The following is an 18,547-nucleotide window of genomic DNA, read 5'->3' on the forward strand; positions in this document are numbered from 1 at the left end:
ATTTATAATTAGTATTAGAGAAGAAGAGATTATTACAGTTTGCTCCCCATTGGACCATGGGAATCTATCAAATAGTGCACTTCTATCTCTGTACAGTATCAGTATTAACCACTTAATTGCTGGGCAGATTTTATATGATGATGTTATTGACGACTGCATCATGGAAAGCAAAAATGGTCAGGCTTTAGATGGCAGTTGTGCAATTTTAGATGTGTGTGTCTTGTTTGACTTGTGTAATAGTGTAATATTCAGGGTGTCATACAAGCTAGAACCGCCACTGCAGCAAAGGGCCACGGGTCAGACTTGGATCCAGGCTGCAGCGGTGCTCTACCAGCTGAGTCAAATTGCCACTTTTATCTGTAGTAGACAACAATATGTGTATTTTCTAACAGCACACAGACCTTGTCAGTTTACCACTCATTGATAAACTTCACAGTCCACCGGGAGGTCTACAACAAGTGGTTTTACTTGACATTAGCTTATGCATAGCACTGGATATGCTGCATCCTTTTGATTCAATGACGGTTGGCCTTCCTTCCTATCACACATGTTGTTGGGAGTCTTGCTGATTGATACAGAGACAAAAGCAACAAAGGAAACACACAAACCAAAGAGGGTCCCACACAAACATGATGTGGCTCCCTAAGCCTTCTTATTAATGTTAGAATGGGCATTGTAATGGCTTATTGCAAATAATAATACCTTCTAAACATATTAGTGATAATCTTTTTTTTTTATTTCCCCTTGGGGATAAATAAAGTATCTATCTATCTATCTATCTATCTATCCTATTCACCCTGTTTAAGAATTAATGTTAAGTGGTATTTATTTTTCACGTCACCCGTCCCTATTCATTTTAAACCTGCAACAAAAGGTTAGTGTTTAATACTATTGTACCTAATTCCTCTGTCTCTCTGGTCCCAAACATTTCCATTTCACCTCACCTACTCTGAATCCACATTGAATGAGCGCAACTGCATAAATGCCTTTTGTGAATAGGAGGAATAAAAGCAGCGCTGTACTCCTGGGAGAGCTCTGACAATGGAGCAGCCTTGGCCTAGATGCAAATCATAGCCTCCTGTTCAGGCTGTGGCGTGCACGCATGTTCGTGTGTGTGTGTGTGTGTGTGTGTGTGTGTGTGTGTGTGTGTGTGTGTGTGTGTTTGTAAATTTGCATGTGCATGTGCTTGCGGATCTTCAGAGAAGGGAGCGCCATGTTACCTCCTCATTAGGTGGCTCTGATAGAAGTGCTAAAACCATGTTCCTCAGTTTAGAGAGGGAGAAAAGAAAAACACAGTGGAGGGATGGAGGGAGGTGAAAGAGAGAGGGAAGTGGAGGTGATGGAGAGAGAGAAGGAGGAATAAGAGAGTGAAGAAGTAAGATGAGGACACAGAGAATGAGAGTGTGGATTGGAGGGAAGTGTGTATGTGGACACGTGGGTTGTGTGTGTGTGAGTGTGTGTGTGAGTGAGCTTATATGTCCCTGCATTAGGCAACACTCACACCGAGGTGGCTGGGTTGCAGGATTAGTAGTTTAATTGGTACCTCAAGGAATAGCAGAGACTTAACAACAGTGGAGTGGTACCATGGGTGGGCTGCAGGGCCATGGTGACACACACACATACACACACACACACACACACACACACACACACATAAGCTTTTATACTACTTGTGCCCTTACCCCTACTTGAATCAAAAGTGACCATTAAACCAAACCCTGCTTCTAAATGTTTGAAAATGTCAATATCAATAAGAGGACTGAAACTGCAAGGAGAGGCCTGCACATATGCACATCGTCATAGGAGGAATGCAGAGCTCAAAGAAAATGGGTCTTGAATTAAAGAAAATTCTTCCCTAGATTCCTTGGAGTCCGGCAAACAAAACCTCCCTGTGAACTACTTAATGTCTGTAAGCTGTATTTTATGGAGTATGTAGGTTGTTGCTGCCTGATAGTTTGCAAAAGCCTCATTCATAATACAGTAAGAAAAGAGTGCTGGTCACAGTTGCACAATATGTTGTATGAAATGACTACTTAACCTGTCACTGCCTCACCCTGACTGTCACGTCTACTTTGACCTCTTTGGTTGACCTCCTCTGATCCTGCCCGCACACGGTCTGCGGTGATGATGCTGGGTTCAATATGATTTTAACACTGTGCAAATTTCACTTGACAGAAACACTGCTCTCAAATCAGCGATCCTATTCTAAGACCCTTCACACATTAATGGGTCCTTGTCCTGGTCGAGAGGATACGGAAGATGGATGACAGAGGTGTGTATAAATAGAGTGGTGAGCGGAGACGACAGTGAGAGAGAAAGCAATGATGGATGGATACAGGATATAGAGAAATGAAGAGGTGAGAGAAAGTAGTGTGGGGGGCTTGGGGGGTTGGGGGAGATGTTCTGCATCTTTAATCAGTGTCATCAGGCCTCTAGCCGAAACAATGAGAGGATAAAAAGAGAGCTACAGAGTGAGAATATGCTGCGAGGAGAGAGGAGGCAGTGCTGTTTGGGAGTAAGTGTTCATTGTTTAGCTCCACCTGAAATTAAAATTCATTGTTGCAAAGAAATCAGTAGAAAAAGCGACGGTGTTTGATTTAACTTGACTTATTTGGTCTAACTTGTAACTAATAAAAACAAGGAGCTTAGGTTTCATTTATTTTTCTACACTAACCACGCTCCCTATATTAGTGTTCTGGGGTATTGAATATTTAATTTACTTGTAATTTGAATGGTGTAACATCTGTGGAGCTGGGCACTAAAAATAGTTCATGATATCACTTAAAGGAAAAGTTTGACATTTTGCTGCATTTGAGAGCTAAATAAAAAAGACTGACACCACACTCGTGTGTACAATAAGCATGAAGCATGTTGACATATCCTAGTTTATTACAGAGTCTGGTCGGGAGTCTGCAACACAGAAGCTGAGCAATGCAGCGACACAGTCTGACACATACTGTAGCGATTTGTCATGTTTTTACTTCCTTTTTGTGGCCTATGTGTTAAACAAAAGAGATAAAATGTGAGCTTTGGAGGTGCCGTTGGGCAGATTTTGTTCCTGTCAGACAGAGTCAGATTACCTGTTTCCCCCCCTTTCCAGTCTTTGTGCTAAGCTACATTAGCTCGCTGCTGGTGGGGGTTTCGAATTTACAGTACAGACATGAGAATGAGAATGGTGTCTTCTACATCTTTGACAGGAAGTGAAAAAATGTATTTCAGAAACTGTTGAACTGCCTACATTACTTCATGTCATGATTCAAGGGCATAGGTTTGCATATGGAGAGTAAGGACATGTCCCAACCAATGTTTGGAGTGAAGTCATATTAGATAATTTTGATGTGCCCTCCCAGAGGCTACGTCTCCAGGATGATGGATTTCAGCATGATAGAATTGATTGGCTAATGTCATGTACATACATTGTACTTACTGCCAGACACAGAGGAGACGGAGTAGATCAGTGTGCTGACAATGTTCAGTTATCAGTGCTGTCAGTCCAGACCACACAGGAGCGAAAGTTTAGTATTTCAGATGACTCCCAGTCCTCTATTGTCTGAACTGCACAGCACATGAAACTTCATGTTATTAACTTCCTGTCAAAACAGTTCTTTCCTTTGGTACTACATTTTTCTCAACCGCTGAACTACTGTATCCCTACGCAGAAGTGCAACTACAGGGCACACTATTACGTATTACGCCGCAGCCGCAACTCAGGTGAGTAAATCAGAAAGAGCTTAACTTCACTTTGTTTTGACGGGAAGTTAAAGCGCTGAAAATATTCTAAATGAAGCAAACATTTAAACGGATATTGGATTGTGTCTGTGGGTGTTTCGGTGTGCGGATCTGAATTTACTGCAAGTAACACACAGGCTATGCATGACTACCTCACACAAATAACCTGAACTATCACTTCAATGTAAATACTGATCTTAATGTAAATGCAGATGTAGAACCCGATAATGTAATAAATCTCCGATAATGTAATAACCCCAATAATGTAATGCAAAATTTCACTTGAGTGGATTGAAAATGTAATAAAACCTGATAATGTAATAACTTCCCAATAATGTAATAAAGTGCATTTCCCAATAATGTAAGCAACAAAGCTCCAGAGCGCCACCAACAGGTCAAAGTTGGACACGCATGAAAAGCGCCTTTGAATTTGAAGAAGATGCTGAATGCATTTGCGTGTCATGGTCTGAATATCATCTGGGCAACGTTTCAAGAAGATTAGACAAAATTTGTGACAAGAGAGGCCTTTTAAAGGTTTTTGATCAAATCAAAGATGGCGGAAATCCAATATGGCGGAAAAAGACATTAAGGATGCGTTTACCTCGGCTTGGCCCGAGGGCTCCAGTCATACATCGTTTGTGAAAACGGATGAACGGGTCAAAGTTAACCATTCATGCATGTCCAACTTTGACCTGTTGGTGGCGCTCTGGAGCTTTGTTGCTTACACAGAAATATAACCTTGAACACACCACTTGAAACCAAGTAATGGGTGATCTCCTGTTAAATTATTACATTATTGGAGTATTATTACATTATCAGGTCCCTTGAAATGAAGGCTAACTTCATAATGTAATAACCTCCCGTTAATGTAATACTTCATTACATTATTGGTTAAGAGTGTATTACATTATTGGGAAATGCACTTTATTACATTATTGGGAAGTTATTACATTATCAGGTTTTATTACATTTTCAATCCACTCAAGTGAATTTTTTTATTACATTATTGGGGTTATTACATTATCGGGGATTTATTACATTATCAGGTTCTACATGCAGATCACATGTTAACAAACCATTCAGCTGACAGCTTTAAAAAGTCCTCTTTATTTTGGAGGGATTGTTGTGTCCCTGCCAATGTTGAGACCAAACCTACGTCCTTGTCATGATTTGATAGTCCTGAGGTTACAAGATTCCTCTTGTTAGTGTGAGTTATGACAGTGTGGTTATTCACCACAATTGGACCGTAGAAGAGTGACAGAATAAAATCCTTCCTTATTTATAATAATATATGACAAACACAGCACAGCACTATACACAGTGTGTATAAACTGCCAATGACTCAGCAGGTATTGAAATAACATGAACAATAATTCCAGCAAGCAAAATTAACTAGCTTCCACTCAGACAGTCAAAGGTACTTAACCAGTTATGTGAGCTTGTTGATGAAGGAAAAGATCAAGAAAAAAGTCTTAAATCAATTTTAAGAGGCTTTAAACAGCTGTGATGTTCTCCAGTTAGTAGCGCACCACAGACAATAACAGCAAGTCTCTAAGAAACACTGGCTCTCAAATGTCATTCAATCACTATCAGAGGACAAACCGAACCAGAGGCCTGAAGTATAAAGCAGTTTCCGCAAATATATCCAAAAACTATTATATATAGTTTATATTTCCTTACAGAAAATGTGAGAATTCAAATTTCAGTTTGATTTTCAGATGGAAGTTACAGTGAAATCACTCAAATAAACTTTGATGTCTTTGTATAAAATGACACAAGAAAATAAACCCGTTCTTAAACTACAGCTCATGCCTGGCAGAGTTAAGGCAATCTAGCTGCTGCATGGATCACTGCAATCATTCGCTTTGTGTAAATGAGAGAATCAGTATTCCTCTCATATGATCCGACTCAGTAAAATCATTTTTCATTTTATCTGGGAGCACATTCACCATCCTTTGATGGTGCTTGTCAATGACACAAAAGGGAAAATAGCAAATGAAAATTTAGTTTGCAGTGGAGAATTACTAACACTCTTGATGTTATATGCACCTGCATCTTCAGTATCATATTTTTGATTACAAAGAATTCAGAACAGAGCAAAGCTAAGTGTAGTTCTCTCTGCAGAGCCTACAGTCCGCTCTGCAGAATTTCCTCACAACATATTTAGTATTCCTGTACTTCCTGCAATGTCCTCTAAGTTTACATTAGAATGTATACGGTGATTTGTGCTAATTACCAAATATTATCATGCTAACAGGCAAAACTAAGAACATGGTAAACATCACACCTAAACATCAGCATGGTAGCTCTGTGATTGTGAGCATGTTAGCATGCTGATGTTAGCACTAAGTAAAGCCTTGCAGAGCTGATAGCAGAGTTGTAGACTATTTGAGCTCTATTTCAACCACACAAGCACAATTACAAGTGCAGGCCAGAAGGGCATGGGTTTCACAGACTACATGGGCGTCTCCATGCACATTTGCTATTTTCATTCTTGTGGGTGCAACTAAAAGCTCTGGCTGGGGTGGCGATTAATAAATTAACTTTAAGCCAATCAGATCAATGGTCTCATTGGTCTGTAACAGCTGCGCAAATCACAGTCACAAATGACAAAATCAGCTTAACCAACAACAGGACACTTTGCACTGCCTCATCTGAATAAACCTCCCACCCTTTGCCACACTAATTAGCTGGAGTATCTCTTTAAGGAAGGCCTGCACAGTCCTAAAGTCACAGTATTATACAAACAGTTAACTGTCTCAGCAGTGTTCTCATTTATAGTGGTACTAAGACTGAAGAGTCTAATTTAAACCATGTTTTAAATGGACCACATTTTAAGACCCAGTTCACTATTGTACACGTTATATATACAGCACTAGCACTGCACCCTCTGATTCTCCCTTTCAACAGCATTGAAACTGTTAATGCAAAAGTCACAAACATTGCACTGTTAATAACTACTGATATTCATTCATAACTTTGTCATAATTTATTATCGTTCAGACACAGTTATTTGGAGAAAACATTATTCCTCCAACTGCATGTGAAGAGGTCATTACTGAGTCTAAGACTGAGCCAAGACTTCGATTTGTGGTATTGTACAGATGTACAGTCTGTTCGTGCCCTATTGATATCAGATAGCAGACAGACTTTGTGGAACTGTGAAATGCTTTTCTAAACTTTTCTTTCCAAAAGCCTTGTGTACTCATTTCCATCTCAGAGAATGTGTACAGCTTTCCCCTGACAGCTTCTGTCCTCTTACCTGCAGCCACTGGTGTCTCACTAACACTGACCTGGCTGCTTGGTGGGGTTCGCACAGGCATCTTTGAGTACTGAAACTCAGCAGACCTTATATTTAACCGACTCAGTGCTTTGAGATTTTTCAGTGTTTGTGCGTCCTGTTGTGTTTGAGCTGGCATTGTAGGTGGGTGATTACACTGACCTGCATATGGAGTGTATCTCGTGCATGTCCTCGTCCTTGGGGGCGCTGTCTGTCAGACTGTCGCCCAGAGCCATTAGACACTGAGCGAAACCCTTATAGATGGGGTGACACCTTCTGGCTGAAGCTGTAGCCACAGGGCACGGGCTCAGCACTGGAAAACACACACAAAACCACACACACACACACACACACACAGAAGATGAACTGAAAGTTTAACATGCTCTGTAATATGAACTGGGAAATCAATTTGAGCAGAAATATCAGTTGACAACAAATGTACTGCAGCTGCTGGACCAGAGTGAGATCAGACAAGCATGCGTGTAAAAAGAGCGTCTGTGCAGCTGCAGTGACACTGCTGTCTATGCAGCTGCTTGTTGCAATGATAGACTGAGAGGCTGAGTATTATCCATTATACACACAGATCTACAGACAGCAGCGGGTCCATCTTCAGTCCTCTCCCCTCTCACTCATTCAGTGTTTAAAGTCAGCAGCTGATTGATTGCTCACATCAAAGATGAGACACATCAAGGCTCATTGACCAGGAAATGGAGATAGAACAGGGGAGATAAGCCCAGGCAGTGCCCCACGTATTTATCCTCAGTGATCATATTGTGTTCAGAGCAACAACACACACAACTCATGTGTAAATGCAGCCAAGACACAGTCACCAAAACAAGCTGAAACTAGGAACCTTCAAAGACTCAACAACCCACATAAAATGTGAATATTTTAGTCTTAACAATCACAAAAAAACAAATACTGAGCAAATGAACAGACGCAGAGGACAGCACCGTGGACGACTATGACTATGATTAGATTAACAGTGCTAGGAAACCCTCAGAGTCCCATGGGAATAGCCTGGTTTCAGATCAGTGAGTCACCTTTCAAATCTCAGATTTGTTTGATCAATCAAAGTGGCCTGGATTCGTGCCCATCGATGGTCAGATAGCTACATTCATGAGGAAATGAATGACATTCTTAAATGAGGTTGTTTCACCTGCTCAGGTTGTTGTGTCTTCTGGGTATTACCTAATTTTTTAGCCACTTAAGGGCAGCAACAGGGTTTTTACCATCCACAGTAGAAACACTGGAAATTTATTATCGCAAAAATAATTTTGTACGCTTGACCGAGGTGGAAAAGTTGATGTATCAATAAAAACGGACAAAAGGACAAACTGCATTGGAAACAGACTTGTGTGAATAAATCAAGATGTTAATGCAGCATGTGATTTGTTTGTCACTCATATTTCCAACCAACTAAAGAGACAAAATGGAAAGTAGGGTTGAAAAAAATCAAAACAAGGTGCTGAAAGGAACTAAAAAAAAAGTCATACATCAGTGGGTTTATCATTTCAAGTGAATTTCACATTAAAACATAGTAATTTGATCTATTGTTAGCATAAAAATATTGATTAGTGAAGCTTTAACAACAATATTTGAATGCAGTGCCTAAAATGCAGAAACTGAAATAACCAGGATCCAACCAGGAGCAACAACAACAACAAATCTGTCAGGTGTCAGGCAGCTGAGGAATCATCTTGCCAGTTGTCAGCTTGGATTGTCAGGACACTCGCTGATGGAAAACTAAGCATGACAAGGTGTTTACTCTGAGTTCTAGGTGTGTGCAAAGGTTAGGGGAGGAAGCGACAAGCATTACATTCAGGAGGAGAAAGAGAAAAACCATTTTATAAACCGGAGATGCATTTTAATGGAAGGTGCCAGGATGTAATGGAGGTAATGTAGCCTATTATTTTATTTTCTGATTTTACGCATTTTAAGGATTTGGGAATTAACAGGAAAAGTGTGAATTATGTTTCAAAAATATTAATCAAAATCAAGGCCATTCAGAAAATTGCATCTTTATATCTGGATCAAATAATGAAGCTTTTCACAAAATCCAAAATCAAGCACGAAAGCGCACACTTTCATGCACACAATCTCATACACACACACACGCACACACCTTCCCTTGAACCATGTCTCACAAGTCTTTTACTTTGTACACAGCTATTTACAGCATCCAACCAAAGCTCAGAGCTGTTCATTGAGTCGGATTTAAGGATTAGAAAATCCTCTCAGAGAGAGAAGTGTATTTGACTGTTGTGTTGTAAAATAATAATTAACACTCATTCAGTTGTTTTCATGTTGCACCACCATTTACAGAGGTCACCGCCAACATCTCCCGTGTTCTCAATGATTCAGGAGGGTCTGATGTTCTGCTTATTCACAGCAGTTTCCCTGTTTGGAAAAGTAAAAACATCACAATTTTATAGGTGGGATTAAGAATGAGGATGTAACCTGCCTGTGCCAGAGCCTCAAAACTAGTGACAGGAAAACCATGTTCTCCACCTGTAGTTGGGTTTGGGAAAAGAAAATCTTTTTTTAAGCCTCTATTTGATAGTAGCAGAGATAGATAGACAGAGAGGAAATGTGGGGACGGGGGGAGAGAGAGGGTTATGACACGCAACGCAGGTTCATCAGGTGGTAGTTGAACCATGGATGTCATGGTTATGTGGAATGCTGTCATGGTTCAGGAAATACTGGACCCAAGTACAAGAGTCAGACGCACCGTGAAAAAAATTCAAACGGTTCATTTTTATTCTCTGAGATACAGAGGGAGGCAGGCAACGGGGGAACGGCAAGTGACTCGGACAGCGAGCAGGCGGAGGTCAACAACAAGCAGGCAAAATCACCAGGCGGACAGGGCAAAGGCAAAGGCTAACGACTGGCAGGCAGGGGGGAAACAGGCAGCATGCAAACAGGAAAAAGGCTGAAGGTGGGCTGTGGGTGTGGGGAATAAGGTGACAGGGAGAGAACTGAGGCAGGATCTGAAATGACGTGGAAACTGACCGGTTGGCTGCTAATGCTAACATAATATTCTTCTGATGATTCTTCACATTAAAAGCTTTAAACTGGTAAAGGTGGCTTTTATTGTGAAACAGTTACATTGTATTTGTCACAGAGGTTGGTGCTGACTGTGACTATGCATTAGAAATGCATCAAAGAAGAAGAAGTGAGTAAGTTTATTTGTATAGCACCTTTCGCAGATAAGATAGCATCAATAGAAAGTGCAGATGTTCCAAAACATGACTGCACATCTGCACAAGGTAACTTCACTGTGTCCTGCTGCTGTGTGGAAAAACTATTTGTGCTGGGTACAGCATGAATCAGTAACAAATATTGTTTACTATATTATTATCAAAACTAGAAGGCTGCTCAGAGAGCACAGACCTCAACCAAGGACAATGTCTCAACAACACACACTTGAAATAAGAGAAAAAAATATCTAATTCATAGTACATGATCCTGATCTAACCCAAACTTTAAAGTTTCAAGGTTGGTGCAAATCATTTCGGTATTTTTTGCAAATAAACAGACACAGGTGCAAACTTATGTACATTACAGTATGTTTAATATCAACACTTTTCAACTTGCCAGATTGACAATGTTTCCTCATTATTTTGATTTTTTTTTAAAAAGTGTCCTTCAAATTAACTTTCTTGCAAATTAGTATCATAAAACTGTTGTTTCTAGGAGACACCGTGGACAGACCCTCATGGAAAATTGCTACCGCAGATTACCTGTTGACTGGCAAGACAGATGCATCACTCCTTACTGACTGATTAGGACAAAATAACAATGCCCCCAGAAAAAAATCGGCTAACATGAGCAGGACGGGAGACTGATTAATGCACTGAAACAAAATGACAATTGAGTCTGATTATGAAGCTACAACATTTCCTCATCAGTCATCATTTCTATTGTTATTTGTATACAGGTCTATCTGTGATCCCAATCTCTGAAAATGTGGGAGGCAAGAGAAGTTGCTACATGTGAAGAAGAGACAGGTGATCAATAAAATGAATCTTTGGCCTTCCTGAAACGTGTCAGAAAACTCAATCAGTTGTCGCTTGACTGGCTGAAGTAGAAATACAAACATTCAATAAATAACTGACACAAACCTTTATAAAATATATTTTTCAAGCTGTCATCCCTTTACCTCCCTCTGTACCTCTCCCTCTTCTTTTGTGGGATGAGTGATGGAGAAGGTGGAGAGAAAGGAGGCACTGAGGAAAGTTTTGGCAGCTTCTTTCTTTTACCATCTGTTGCTTATTCTGGTCTTTCTTCTTCTTGAATTCATCTCTTTACTCATTCATCTCGAAGCTCCTGTCTCATGACAGGCGATGCACACCAATGACTACCTGCCTATTGAATTACAATGTTTGAATAGTTATCCCTGCATATACATGAGAGAGGGGTAATAAAGAGAGGAACTTGCTCTCTCTAAAAATAGATTTGAATCAAACTGTGATGTTGAATTTCAAAAGAAATCAATTATCAGTAATAACCTGGTTGATTTAGTTGACAACCTTTTCTTTATCATTCATCACAACTATTTACTTAAATCATCAGTGCACTGGTATGAGCATCTGTTGTTTATCATGTGAACAGTTATCTCTTAAAAGATGGAAGACCTGCCAGTTTTCCCAGGAGCTTCAGCCATTGTGGCTTTTACAAGACAAGAGGTTATAATACGCCCTCCGAGCAGCGCTATCTTCAGGGCAGCCTGGACGCCTGAGCTGACTCATTATCAGACAGTGATGTCTGGGCTGGGGTTAGCTGGTTAAGATGCTAACTTCAGTAGAAGAGAAGAAGGAACAGGAAAGAAGAAAAACAAAAGGGTTGCTTTCCACAGATGGAGACAGGTCTCGTAGAGAAAAGGATTTAAGTTTGATGCTGAACTTGTGTACTCTGAACTTTTTTCTAAGCTGGTAAATAAACAGCTGGTAATGTTAATGTTTGCTATGTAGTGACAGCAAAACTTACAAATAGCTCCTTTAAGAGTGGCACTGAAGAACTGGTAACATAAAAAGCCGAGACAATGTTACAAAAGAGTTTACACGTCCCCGGGGAGCCTCATTGTGGCCTGTCGACAGCCGGCTCTCCAGCGGAGCGACATCATTTTGGAGCTGATAGTGACCGATATTTCACTACGCTAAGATGGCCCTCTTCAAGGATGTAACAGGCACAGGTGCATCATGTCATGATTAGTGCACAAGATGGCGGGGATAAAGCTCCTGAAGAGTCTGTGACTGTCCCAGAAGTGGATTGTCGTGACGAGTAAAAGTCAGAGCAGAGCTGCGGTTGGAGCCTGGCAGGTGAACAGGAGACGCTAATTGGGTCAGGCACTGCATCACCACAACTCTTCCCCCGCTCCCCTGAGATCTGCTGTTTAATATTTGATAAACCAGACCTTCTCCCAACCCGCTATTCTCTTTGTGTTGTTTTTTTTTTTTCTAGGAAACCTATTGATTTCAGGCAGGGTTGTTCACGGAGCCTGGAGATTATTGGCTTCACTCATCTCCATCAAGTTTTAATGAAGACCTGAGGAGGAGAAACGAGTTTGAGAGATAAAGAAGAGCAGGTGGAGATGACCAGGAAGGAAGAGACCAAGAATGCTGGACTCAGTAATGACAGAGAAATTAAGAAGGCTGATCAGGCAGTTTGTAAAAACGCAGGTCACTGAGTGAGAAGTCACAGTCTTACTCATAAGAACCACATTAATTCCTTTTAACGTTGTGTCACTCCATCCGGTTGTTGTTTGCTAAAAAACAGCCCCAAAGAAAAGAACAAATTGTTGTTTTGACCTTTCCGTTTATGTATGAATTAAACAAATGAGTTACAACTTGTTAATTTGTGAGTTTTGGGTTAATTTTTATATTTCACATGTACAGAACAGCCTACATTGCATTGTATATTCTTATTGTATATAGCATTTCTATTTCATCTTATTTATTTTAGATTGTTTCTATTTTTATTTTATTTCTTATTACATTTTCCCTTGTGCTGCTACTATATCACTATTGATATAGTGCTATTGTTATCACTGCTCTCATCTCACTCAAGGGAAAAAAGGAAATAAGACTTAATAATAATAATTACAGAATTGCTGAAATATTCTTTTAAACTGGTGCGATTGAATGAAAGACAATGGTTTGTAAATAAACGACTATTAACAGCTGTTTACCATTAAATGGTCTTAAGCAGTGGGACTGTTGTGCCAAAAGCTGTGAATGATTTTATCAATATATATGCTTATGAATTATGTCTAATTCAGCCTAATATATTGATTAAATGAAATTCAACACAATGTAGGATTGTCCCATGATGCACTGATTTAAATTTCTACTCTTCTCTGGGAGAGGTCCTCTTCAGAAAAGTGCAGTATGATTATCTCCACCAGCCACTACCCGAACTGAAATGAGTTCTGGAGGTGCAGTTGGGAAATCAAGGCAGGGAGGCACATCTGTTCATTTGGCAAGAATTTGTTGTTCATGGTTTGGCTTGTAAACTAATTATCTGTTTGCGGCGCTTGATTGAACCTTTTCCACCTCATGCTGAGGTGACCTGGGGATCTGACAGGGCGGTGTTATGTAACTCTAATGGCTCAGTGTTTTACCACTGTGGCTTCATAGCATGAAGGATCCCCTGGGGTTGATTGAATGACCTCTACTGTGTGGACTTTATATGCTCTCCTAGTTTCTCTCACATAATGACATACATGTCAGTAGCCTATTTTAACCAGACAGTCCCTGGAACTAACCTCAGAGGCTATAAGTCACTTTTGTGAATTACTGTTTGTATTGCATCGTTAGGATTTGTAATATTAGACCAATGATGGATCAGGCCTATGAGCCTACAGCCATGTTAGCAGCTCTGTAACACAGAGCAGCAGCACTGCTTTAAGCTAAATGCTAATGTCAGCATGCTAACATGCTCTCAATGAAAAATTAACTCAATGTTTACAATGTTAACCATCTTAGTTCCACCCATTAGCATGCTAATGTTTGGTAATTAGCACAGAACACAAAGTACAGCTGAGGATGATGGGAATGTAATTATTTTGCAGGTGTTTGGTCACAAACCAAAACTTGACTGGATGGTGGTGCTGGAAGAAAATCCAGAGAATCACCTGGGAACCATCACCCATACAATTTTTTATTTTTTTCCCAATCCATCCATTAGTGTTGAGATATTGTTGTTTCGACCAAAGGGTCAGAAGTCAAAAATAGGACCAGCCAGTGGTGCCAGAACAAATCAGATTCATGCAGTCAAAATGCAGATATAAGGGTCAACAGTCTGTCTCTTACGAAATGTAACATAATGTGCATTAAGCTTGTAAAGAAAATAAACGAATAAATGAATGAGAAATTTTAAATAATCTAAAGAAGTATTGAGGCTCTTGCAGGATTTTTAGGCGGTGGTAAGAATCTGTCAAGGTTAGTGCAGATTTATGCTCACAGGAATCACAAATTGGACTGAAAATTTGGAGCTGAAAAATCACAGCTTTCAAAAAGCTTGCATGTGGTGTGTAACTGTTGACATGTACATGTAGACATGGGCCATGGTGTTCAGCAGAGAAGAGGCTGTAATGTACATAAGTAGAAAAAAATCAATTAATAAATAAAATAGCCCGAAAGATTAAAAAAAAAAAAAAAAAAAAAACATGCATGAAACTAGAAATGTTTGGACGAATAACTCCAGCTGCATTGGACACATCAGTGCTGAAGGGAGCAGATCAATGAAGGGACAACTGATCAACTGCTTCTCAACCTACCTTGATTAATATTTGATATCTGAACTAAAACTGAGCCCAGGGAGAGAGAGCGAGCAGTGGGAGTGGAGAGGTGGAGTGACTGATTGATATAGGCAGCAAGAGAAATCTCCAGGCTTTGCAGACTTGATTGTGATCAGAGAGCAATAAAGGGGGTAAGAAAATATAAAAAAAGTGTGGAAAAGTATTTTTCTGAGGGAGAAGATGAGTAGCACTGATAAATACTATTTGTTTGGCAGAATTGTTGAGTACTATTGATGTCAGGAAACATTGCTCTCACTGCACCCAGCAATCAATATGACAAATGTTAAAGGATAAGACTGGCATTATTCTACATTTCTCTCTATTGTCAACAACAACATGAAAATACTGTCTGTCTCTCAATACTTTATGTCTTCCCTACCCTGTCTGTGGCACTCTTTAACGCCTGTAACAAATCTGTTCCTAGAGATGACGAAATCTTTAAAAACAAGTCACAAATATATAGATTGATTTTTAAAAAAGGAGTCAGGAGTTGTCCTAAAACATCTGGTCATTGTTGTTTTTAGCTAATGATAATTTGGACAGGAGGATTGTGTGTTTGTTGGGACAGATTGGATTACCAGTTAGGCAGTGCTGTAGCCCCAGACCCCCAGAAGATTAACCACATGGCAATTAGATTCAGGTAAAATAATTAATTATAACTTCATTTGGGACTATATGAACATGTACTACTAAAGCACAAACGTTTGCTTTGTTTCAGGAGTTTTGTGTGTTTTGTTTGGGCTGGTGTTAATCAAGCTCAACTAGACCAAGACCAACTTAAAACAAGGGTCTTGGTCTGCTTCCAAGCAGGCTCCAGTACAGTTAGTTCATGGTTTGAAAGCAAGTGAACCCACCATTAAATCCATCAAGTTAAGTACACTTATACATATACATGATTACATCAGTGATAAGTGTGTGACATAGTGATCCCACAGTAATACCCATCCTATGACTGTAGGATTTATTTAGATTTGCTGTCTAATAATGCTCAGAATCAGTTGTTTCTCTGCAAGGTCTTTGTTACACCAGACAATATATATATATATATATATATATATATATATATATATATATATATATATATATATACACACAGTATATATATATATATATACAGTATGAGAGGCATCAAAGTGCTGCCTGACCTGCTGTCAGAGTCTGATTTCCCAACACTGGGCCTGATGATTTACTGATGATTCAGGATGACAGTTCCCAAAACTGAGTTATCCGACAGTCTGTATAACATCATGTTTGTATATCTTGATTTATTTGTAAAAAGTAAGTGTGAATGCAAAACTTCACCAGAACTAAAAAACATCAATTTATTATTTTTTCCGTGGTCCAAACCAAATGAAAAGAACTACAGGTGTGAGAGCAACCATGAAGGCCTCGAGGTGGGTCGTGATTCTGAAGAAGAAATTGTCAGTGCTGTTTTCTTTTAATGTGTAACAGCTTCCAGTGATTTATTTGAACCATGATTGACTCCTTTCACACTGGCAGATGAGTTTGGCAGATGAAGACACAGACACACAACTGCAGGGAGCAACGTCACCTCTTGCAGTTACAGAGCACACACACAGAAACACAGACAGATTCAAAGGCCCCTGTTCAGACCTGGTATTAACATACTATGACATAACACAGCTCTAAGTTCAGGTGTGAACGCCGCCAGGACTCATTTCAGATCTGATCACTCAGACCACATCGGGAGGTGGTCTGGACCACATGGCCACGTTCTTTTAGCAGCAAATGTGTCCTCAGCCATATTGAAGGACCGCCCACTCAGCTGACATCCTCTGACAGAGTCTAATTAGTCCCAACACGGTTTCATAATGAACTGAAAATATTTTACTATTTCAAATGGATAAAACTTTATTTCACTGTAGAGCTGTGAGCTGTGCATTGATTAGCTCAACCCCTCTGTGCCCTGTTTACTCTCTCACTCTCACACACACACACACACACACACACACACACACACACACACACACACACAGACACACTGACTATGAACCCATCTGTCCGATTGACTAAAAACAACACAACACATACGTGTCTATTTGCATATAAAGCGTCACAAGTCGTCACTTGAGACGCACGTGGAGACGCATTGTAAAGCCAGGTGTGAAGTGACGTACTCAGAGATGACCACTTGTGACTGGATCACTGAAGAGGCACGGTAATGCCAGGTCTGAACAGGGCCAAGGAGTGGGCTGCTAGCTGCTGTGGTCCCCATGTCGGTGCTGCTGAAAGTGTCAGAGCCACAGTGTGTGACGCTTCGCTCAGTGATTGTGTGTGTTTTTGTGTTTGGTTTAAAAGCACCTTACCTGGCAGGTGACGGGTCTTTTTACAGTGTTTACGTGCTTTGAAAGACATCATGGCACAAGAAAGGGGCGAAAATTAGTGTGTTCACACGAGCGTCATGTTTACACGCCAATCATACCCTTTCACAATGATGACGAAAGCTAGGTGTTCGCAGGTGTTAGTGGGGTTTTTCTCCAGTGTAAAATAGGTTTAGTGTGTGTGTGTTTCTATTTTATATTATTTATTTAATTATATGTTTATATTTAAAGAAAATATTTAAGATTCTTCTATTAATTGATATTTCAAGTAAAGAAAAAAAAAATTTGCAGTGATGCATTGCAACGGGATTTCAAAATATATAACACATTTGTTGAGCTCTGTGAAATGTTCACATTTGTTATGACTGTATGAGAAACTCAAAGAGACTCTTCTTTTTTTTTTATGTCTTTGATTCACTCTCTCAGAGATGCCAGACAGCTCACCTTCTCCCCTGACTTTGAAATTCAGCTGCAGTTATTTAAAGGATTTTCTGTGAGTACAGTTTTATCACAGACACAAAAAGCACACGCTGGATTCTGCTTCCTCGATTAAAGATTGACCCTGAAATATCAGTATACAGTATGATGACTGTTAAGGCATTAACGTATGAGGAATTTCTTACAATACCTGAAAGCACATTTAGTTTTACAGTGCACTGTGCAGTTATGATGGGGGGGCGGGGGCAGAATCAGCAAAGGTGCATTCTCTGAGGGCCATGATCATCCACATGTATGAATATCATTATCAATCAATGTCAGTTTCATTTGCTAATAAAGTCAGTGATTATAGCAGGGCTTTCTGCCTGGAGAGACTTGCTCCAAATTGTATGTTTGGTTTGATTTGAAACGAAGCGAACGATCAAACGAGCAGCAGCACGTTGTGTTTCACACCAGACTAAACAGGACGATCCAGCAGTCAACCTGAAAATCCAATCCTGAAATGTGTGGTGGGGCTGGTAAATGGATTCCACAAAATGATGTCTCACACACTGAAACACAAAATTTAAAATGCTGCACATGACGACTTCAGACAGCAGGCATCGCCATCTGCCGCTGAGGCAGCTCTGAACCTGGTTGTTTTCATTCAGTTTCTGTAAAAATCTTTAGTTCTTTTGCCTGCAGTGCAAATATCTTAGCATTAAAAAAAAATCTTGACTACTGGCACATTTGGAATACAGAAATTTGAACCGAATTGTGAAGTTTTCTAATTCTCAGAAGAAATAATGAGAGTTTTTTGAAGTCTGATTTTTTCTAGTTTCCTTCAAACGCCCAGTGCTGCCTCACTCTGCAGCACACCAACATGTCATCGTCCACTTTTGGCAGTTCAAAAACAATGTGCAAAAAAAAAAAAAAGCATCTGGTTCTGTCAGATGTGTGTACAATTGTTTGGCCTTG

At 39.9% G+C, this 18,547-nt stretch overlaps 1 protein-coding gene across 2 annotated transcripts in view; it reads right to left on the bottom strand.

The window, feature by feature from the left end:
• nrn1la (neuritin 1-like a) overlaps positions 1 to 18,547 on the bottom strand; it is a 64,445-nt gene that overhangs the window by 11,667 nt on the left and 34,231 nt on the right. For both annotated transcript variants that reach the window (XM_071457855.1, XM_071457862.1), the window contains exon 2: positions 7,172 to 7,322. In XM_071457855.1, coding sequence (XP_071313956.1) covers positions 7,172 to 7,322 — 151 coding nt within the window. The remainder of the gene's footprint in view (positions 1 to 7,171; positions 7,323 to 18,547) is intronic.

This window comes from Trachinotus anak, unplaced genomic scaffold, assembly GCF_046630095.1.
Source record: "Trachinotus anak isolate AG129_WGS33_773 ecotype Australia unplaced genomic scaffold, CSIRO_AGI_Tana_v1 ptg000002l, whole genome shotgun sequence".
Classification (NCBI taxonomy): Eukaryota; Metazoa; Chordata; class Actinopteri; order Carangiformes; family Carangidae; genus Trachinotus; species Trachinotus anak.